Source organism: Pleurotus ostreatus, assembly GCF_014466165.1.
Source record: "Pleurotus ostreatus strain PC9 chromosome Unknown scaffold_8, whole genome shotgun sequence".
Taxonomy (NCBI): domain Eukaryota; kingdom Fungi; phylum Basidiomycota; class Agaricomycetes; order Agaricales; family Pleurotaceae; genus Pleurotus; species Pleurotus ostreatus.
In genome coordinates this window covers 2,633,603-2,641,312 of record NW_023503163.1, presented here as the reverse complement: position 1 = coordinate 2,641,312, position 7,710 = coordinate 2,633,603, and the positions used below count along the sequence as shown (strand labels likewise).

At 51.5% G+C, this 7,710-nt stretch overlaps 3 protein-coding genes across 3 annotated transcripts; 1 reads left to right on the top strand and 2 right to left on the bottom strand.

The window, feature by feature from the left end:
• PC9H_011198 (uncharacterized protein) lies at positions 1–714 on the top strand (the record flags this gene model as incomplete). Its single annotated transcript, XM_036780683.1, has 3 exons — positions 1–72; positions 127–456; positions 538–714. The coding sequence occupies 3 exons, from the start codon at positions 1–3 to the stop codon at positions 712–714; spliced, it is 579 nt and encodes a 192-aa protein (XP_036628066.1).
• A 648-nt stretch (positions 715–1,362) lies between these two features.
• On the bottom strand, positions 1,363–2,519 carry PC9H_011197 (uncharacterized protein; the record flags this gene model as incomplete). Its single annotated transcript, XM_036780682.1, has 4 exons — positions 1,363–1,425; positions 1,475–2,074; positions 2,140–2,328; positions 2,385–2,519. 4 exons carry the CDS (start codon positions 2,517–2,519, stop codon positions 1,363–1,365), a joined length of 987 nt encoding a protein of 328 aa, XP_036628065.1.
• A 2,686-nt stretch (positions 2,520–5,205) lies between these two features.
• On the bottom strand, positions 5,206–6,684 carry PC9H_011196 (uncharacterized protein; the record flags this gene model as incomplete). Its single annotated transcript, XM_036780681.1, has 5 exons — positions 5,206–5,396; positions 5,450–5,621; positions 5,674–5,792; positions 5,843–6,375; positions 6,431–6,684. 5 exons carry the CDS (start codon positions 6,682–6,684, stop codon positions 5,206–5,208), a joined length of 1,269 nt encoding a protein of 422 aa, XP_036628064.1.
• Positions 6,685–7,710: the final 1,026 nt, after the last annotated feature.

Sequence of the window (7,710 nt, the reverse complement as noted above, 5' to 3'; positions counted from 1 at the left end):
ATGTTCGCCCTCAAATTCATTGCTCTTGCTGTTCTCGCCTTCCTTGTCGACTCCAACGTCGCGTCTCCCAATGTAAGTCTATCATAATCCAAAAAAAATGCGTCCTTGCTCAATTCATTTCCGTAGCTATCTCGCCGCGCAGCCCAGGCGTGCACATCGTCGAACGTTCCCCGATTCAACCCCCTCGCAGTATTCAGGACTCCTCCCGCATCGGGATCGCCGACGATCCCCATCCGTATGATTGACGCCCTCACAATCCCTCACATCGGCTGGGGCATCTTCTCAGCAGGCGGCTCTAGCAGGTGGCTCTTCTACAACCTCCAGAACGGCGCGATATTCCCCATCGGCTCGGCCCCGTTCCCCGCACCCGTCTCTGTGTCTCTCGTCACCGGCGAATCGCCCCTGTTCGTGTCCACCCAGTTCCCGCCTCCGGCGTTCACGGGATACTGTTCGGCGGTATGTCTTTCGTGCTTCGTTCTTCGTATGGGTATGGGGCGATGGGCTGATGTCTGGGGTTTGGGGTTTGGAATCGAATAGGCTGATCCCGCAGGCGGACCGGATCTCTTGACAGTGGGGGGCCAGTCACTGTGGGCCCTTTGTCCCAATACGACTGTTGGCGGGCGAAAGGACCTCGTATGGTCCCCCGTAGCCAACCACGCACACTATTCGCTGCCGACCTGCCAGGAGGTCGATATCCAGATGATCTCAGCTTGAGCGTCTCCGCAAGGCGCTGAGCTAGTTCGTCTCGTTGCTAAAGGGAGTTGCTTTACGTAGAAGACGATTGTATTTTGGTATGCTCCAAGGTCCGAGCAGCTTGAATGTATGCTCTTTCTCCGGTCAACGGCACCGACCCATTTAGCGTGCCAACGTGTGTGAGCCCATCTCCCTTTGTCATCTTCTTTCAACGCGTCCCAACACAGTATACGCTCCTTGGACCAAACTCTACTGTCACGCTCACGATTACTAACTTGGACAGTTGGGATAGCGCCTCTTAGTTGTGGTTTTTGCAACTATGGCTGTAGGCAGTAGCTAGTCTCGATAAACGGGTGTTCTCAGCTGGCTAGAAGTACTCAGATTTTGCAATCCGCGTTATATGACCATGCTCCATTGTGTATACTACTCCACCTGATTACACATCTACTTCCTACTTCCTAGTATTTAACGGTAGTAGTACTTCACGGCAAGCTGTGGAGTACGGTACGAGCCATGCTACTTCGTCATATCAAACCTCCCTTCCCTACTGCACACCGACATATTCTCCATCCATCATATCTAGGCAATTTTGTTTCATTAGGGGGTAATCATATCAAGTATTCATTATCCAAGGTCGAAAGGGGAAAGGGAGGGGGCTCGTGGAGGCACTTATGCAGCGCCGGTGGCAGCAATACGAGCTTGAGCGTCTGCCGCGGTGGAGCACGTAATCGACTGCAATAGAGATCAGCATTGCGTCTCCCTGGAATCACGGCGGACTTACAGTTCCCCTTGAGTTCACGAGTGGCAGCGCGAAGCACTGAGTCCCTCCAGCACACCCAGTCAGCGCAAACTTGCCACCGACACACTGTCCGAATTGCCCGTTGACGCAAGCTTGCTCGCCGTCGTTACAGGGAGACGTGGCGGTGAGGCCAGCGAATTTTGCGTTGAGGGCAATGGCGTCCTGGCCGTTTGCTAGGGTGAATGATTTGGCGTTGGCAGCCGGGGCCGCAGCGGCTGGTGGAGCAGCGGCTGGTGGTGGAGGGGGTGCAGTGCCTTGACCTTGCCCAGCGAGACGCACATCGGGTGCGTTAGCGACATCATCAGCAGCACCGCCTGCCTTCGCACCGGCACCGGCGTTAGCTGCGCCAACACCAGGGTCTTTGACCAACGTGTTGAGCTGGATACCATCCGGGACCGGGCCGTCCTCCTTCGCAGGGCACGAGCCAGGGGGGTTCACAGCAGACAAGCCGAGCGGGAGATTCCCGGTCTGGTTGCCGCTGAATTTGGTGAAGTCAGAGCCAGCGAACTGGCAGTGGAAGAGCCCCGTAAGCTCCGCGTTCTTGGGAGCCTGCTGGCAGTAGGGCACTTGCAGCGAGTCGGGCTGCACACAACGGCTTCGGCTTAGAACTAGAACGAATGAGAGTGAGATTGAGTAAAGGTACTGACCGCGTTCCTTGGCTGCTGGACGAACAGCTGCGCGAGCCTGATCATCTCGGGGTCGTTGTTCAGCGATTTGGCGAGATCGACCATCGAGTCGGCGGCGTTCTGCTGGTCGCAGTTGCCGCCTGCTGCCAAGAGCGAGGTGAAGGCTGTTTGGGAGATGGGGTTGCATTTGCCGGCGCCCCCGGCTTTCAGCTGTTACGATGACGTTGAGTGAGATGCAGGCATCGATATATGGGGAGGAAACGTACACAAGCCTGCTCCCACTGAGCAGTCGATTCAGCGATAGATTGGGCGATGCGCTTCTGCATGTGCACAGGCGCAGCAGAAACGAGGGAAGCCAACGCGGACAGGGCGAAGAATGCGTTGAAGTTGATGTAGACCATGTTGAATGAGGAACACTTGAAGATTAAAATGAAAGTAAGGGGTGGCGATGAAGAAGAGAAGAACGAGAGGGGAAGGTGCTGAGTTAACGGGACAAAGGTGTATTTACGAAGAAAATGAAGTCGCGAAGGCGGAGAGCAACCTGGCTCAAAAGAAGGAAGTATGTAAATAAAAGAGTAGGAGAAGAAGTGAAGTGAAGAGGAATGGAGGGGATGAGGATATTTGGATTCGGAGCGTCGTATTTATATCAAAGATTGCGCGACCATATGGTGTAGTACAGTGTGGCATGACGAGTATACGGCTGAGTGGTAGGCAACGCAAAAGTAGACATCAGAGAGACTGAAACAAGGAAAACGAGGAACTGCAGCCTACAGATCATCTGGCCCCCTCTAGTCTCCTCTGGGTAATCAATATCATTGCCGTATTGGCGACCATCGACTCAGGATTCCTTGGACGGGGAGCCCTCAGAAGTCGCAGCAGCGATGCACACTCAGATGGTTGCCGTTGACGGTAGAGATCTTCGAGCAGCATCAAGTATCAGCAAGCGATCAAGCAGGAAAAGTCGACCCACATCAGGTAAAGATAATGGCATACATGAGTTGTACCTCGTGCCTTTGATGGCTTTCCAATACCATCGGAGGATTCGTCGGCATAGCGTCTTGCTTCGCGACGACGAAACTTATTCGTATAACCGCGAGTGGGATCGACATGGAGTAGCCGTAGTTCCAAGTGGTGGCGGCGATATCAATCAACATGACGATGTGATGATGGAGTTGGGATAATCGACCAGAACAACCGAACAACCGAAACGTTTACTTATCCACGAAGGAAAGACCGGGGCGACTGCCGAGCGATCAAGCGCATGGACGTGGCGGCAGCAGTTCCTAGCATTCAGCATCTCGGCATTTGAGGATTCAGTGATTCAATCATCGTTGGGCAATGAACGTTTGAACTATGAGAGGTACAATCTTTGACTGGTTCCGTTCGATACGCCATGATGCGGTGGATATCATCTACTTAGTGTCGCAAAGATAATCAGGACCCTAGGCTCTAGAATCGACAGGTCACTTACTTACACGCAACATATGATGAGTCTGAGAGATCAGACATCATGATGCGAACTCAGGAGTCAGCACGGTGCGGACCTATCTCGACGCAACATCTGAGCAATTCGACAAAGCCATGCCGAGCATCATGCATGCACATGGACGTGTACACGACATCATTCGTTTGCCCCGAGGAGCTGACAGGCGTGCTGGAAGATTTTGACGAGGGGCAGTAGAATGACCCACTGTTTCACCCTCTGTTAGTTACCCGAACGGTATCCTTGACAGTGGGGGGTACTCACGGAGCATACACTGTAGCGCGTAGGAAGGAAGGAAGAGAGATGCAGACGCAATTGAGGCTGCACGTGGGGGCTCGAATTCCTGAGTCTGAGTCGCAAAATAATGATACGGAGGATGCTAACAACCCTATCGGCCTAACATCTAACGTCGCAGCCAACACCAACTGAGCCCAGCGATCCTTTCAGAATACTACATCTGCTATCAGCCTTTTTTACGCGTTCGCCAGGGGACACGTCGGGTGACACGCCTCAAGTTGCGCAGCACTGAAAAGCGTGATATTGACACCTTAACGAGACCTACCACACCTAGTTAGCCGTTAACGATACGAACCATTGGCCGGAATAAACACTCACGAAGGCACCAACTTCAGGTCCAGAGCTCCAGGGATTGAGTTCACCAAGCCTAACGCTGATTCGATTATGTATTTCCACGAGTATTCGTCCAAGCTCCAGTATTTACAGCAACCAGCATGCTCATACTGCATGGGACAGAAGCGAATCCCGGGCAATATTGAAACAACTTGCGAACACTAAAGAAATGAGAATATCAGGAGAAGTTGGCGCTAAGCATAGAAGACGAACCTATAGATCTCACCATAAGTGAATTATTGGTCCCCAGGGAACATCAAAACCGATGAGAGTCGCTGATATGGATAATGGAGAGGAAGACGCGTGGCGAGAGTCACACCTGTGACTTGGGCGCTTGTGAGACTCGACTTGGCAACCTTCTACCAACAACAACAGAGGACATATCGCATTCGTTCACCTATGAATGTCTGCAGATGAATCTAGACGCTCGCTTTAGCAACGGGTTGGATTGTCACCGAGGTAGAGAGATGAATCTCGAACACGTAGTAAACGGTGAGTCTCGACACCACAACTTGGAGGTGAGCTAGGCCACGGCGTTGAAAGCAAAACTACGAGTTTTACACAGCAAGAGAGGCACTTGTCGTCGGTAACATTCTGATTCGGCTTCCAAGTGGTTGCTACAGTAGCCATAAAGCGAGATGTGCGAGGTTGCTTGAGCGGCAATAAGTGTCTTATTGCAGCCGGGGTGAACATGATAGTTCCGTGCGAGGGGGATATTTCGAATTAGGATGGCTATCTCAAGACACAGTTGAAGATAGGACGAGACTTCGGAAATCGGAGTAACAAGAGGCCCCCCTCAATGATAATTGCGCTGACCATCCCACGCAGCGAAAGAAGAGTGGTAATTGGTGATTTTTGTCATTTTGTTATACATGAGTATTGAGTAGTGTTAGTGGCCGCGCCAATGCTATCCTTGAGTATCGATATTGAAGCGGTCTGAGATTCATATTGACCTACGCCGCAATTCAACGAGTTTACTCTATGCCTCGAATCCACTTATCCTCAAGAAGGTCCTTGGCCGTAGCACGATCTTCGGGGTTCAAGCGCAGGCAGCGTTGAACGAAAGCCCCCGCAGCGAAACATTCTTCATCAGACAATATTTTGTGTTCAGCGATGAGCTCTTGTATGGGCCAACGCCCAAGAGTCGGCTCCTTCTTCAGTTCACCTGGATCAAAACCGTTGACGTATACCGAAGACGATCAAAGAGACCACACCGACAGTTGCTGTTGAAGTACTCCCCGGCTAAAGGGCATATACTGAGTTGAGTCGGTTCAAATTCTTCGCACGCGTGGAACATCATTTGATATAGCAGGTTCTCAGTCTCCGTCAAGCCGAAGTCATCGTAGGTTCTATACTGGAAGAGAGTTTCGTTGGTGATAAGTTCGTACGCCTAGCAGATGATTCAGCAAGTAAGATCACTGATGACGGGGGATACGAATCACCAAACATCCGAAAGACCATATGTCGGCCGGTGTATCCCACTCCCCACCCAGGAGGACTTCGGGTGCTCTCAAAAGGACAGGTGTGATGTTACAATGAGCATGCCGTTTGGAAGGGAGAGCTGGACTTGCATTGAGGGTCATGATGGCATAGATGGCGTCTGCGGCTTACCACAGCCAAAGTCTGCAAGGACATATGTAGCGCGCAGCGCCTCCTCTTCAGAGGGTAGTTTCATCGGTTGCGATACTGCAGATTTGACTACGCCATCGCTGGAAAGTTCTGGGGGGTTTCGGCGCGGCGGGTCTTCCTGGATCCATTTCTCGATGTCTTCAGTCGTAGCAGGCGTTGTAAATAAGACATTGTCGAATTTGAGGTCCGTATGGACGATCCCACGTTCGTGTGCGAACGCGATTCCACGGAGAAGGTGTAGGAGGATACGTTTAACTAGCGGAAGGGGGAAGGGGGAGGTCCGAGACTGGATGAGAGACCTGACGTCGCCCCCGTAGAGAGGCATTGTGAAGCAGAGGTGAGAACCTGCTGAGCCGCGGCCTTTCATCGTGAAGTACTCTAAAATGTGAACGCAATTCTCTGATACAGAGGGGAATGTAAGCCGTTTGAGTGCCTGTTCCTCCCATGCCATCTTGCGCTCGTGCAGGTCTGTCGCGTGGCCAGTCAGTACCTTGACGGCCACGTATTTGTTGAGTCTATTAATGGCTTCAATGTACGCGAAGATAGAGGAATTCATTAGGTCTTGCTCACACTTCGTTCCACGCAAGCCAAGTGCTGGAGTTCTTCCCCCAACCTAGCTTCCGAGTGATGGTGTAGCGTAAATCGTAGCCAATCTTTTCGCTAAATTCGAGCTGAGCCCAGCCGTAACCCTTTTCAGCGGGCAATCCAAGCCCTTCTGATTGAAATGAGAGGTCGACGACCTCCTTACCGTCAGCATCAAGGGAGAAATGTTGGTTCGTTGTGCGCTCCTCGCTCCTTGCTGCCGTGGTCGTGGTCGTGGACATGTAGCGGAATGCGTGGAGTCGAAGGGATCGTCTAGTAAGGGTACCAAGGATTGTCGTCAATCGCATCAAATCCGAACTTAGAAGCCTGGCGTTATGGAGCGGGAATATATGATGATTGCGCTGAATCACGTGTGCGTAAGTTCGTAGCTTTAGTGTGGCCATGTGGGTCCACCGTGGCGTGCGTGGCGTACCTAGTTGTAAGTGTTTGCTACAGACCTGGCGAATCACCAAGTAAAAAGTGGTTATTTATCTATATGGATAAGCGATTATGGACTGTCAGGCTATCAAAGTCATTGTAAACTAGTTCAACGGATTGTGAGATAGAGCCGCGCTGCTGAATTACAGAATAAAATGAGTCTTTATGACGAACCGCTCATTATCAAGGTCATAAATAATGCCCGAGCGTGACAAAGAACTAGTTACTGTGTAAATCGCCACACGTAGCAGAGTAAGCTGTCTGCTTTTGCTTCGGCTGTGGGAGGTGAATCGATTTTCGCGCAGTTTTCAGACGTACTTGGATGAGGCCACCAGGATTAACTTGAATGCAGTAGCAGAGGAGGCGGAGGCGTGCAGATGATGCGAAGAGGCGTTTCACGGTCCTAAGTATAAAGGTGTTGTACGTGCGAAGGGATACTCGTGTCGTGAATGCGAGGACTGGGAATGGTGTGTTCCCACCAAAAGACGAAGTAAGAAGGAACGAATGAACGCGATCCGAACGCCACGTGACGAACGGAACGGAGATGGAACGCGAACCAGACAGCGTGCGACTGCTGGACTCGACTTCACAACGCAACTGAGGGGGAAACTTGTTGTATTCATAGGTAAGCAAGTAGGTACTATATATACTGGTAGTATATGTAAGTAAACACACCAGTTCTGCGTGTGTAAGTAACTAAGATAATACCTAAGAAGGAGTGCAGCCGCAGCTGATGACGGACTGAAACAAGTAGTAAGCGAAACGATGAGATACGTACAATATACGGTGAATCCGGGCTCAAACAGGGTGCCAACCCTACAGTGTCGCTT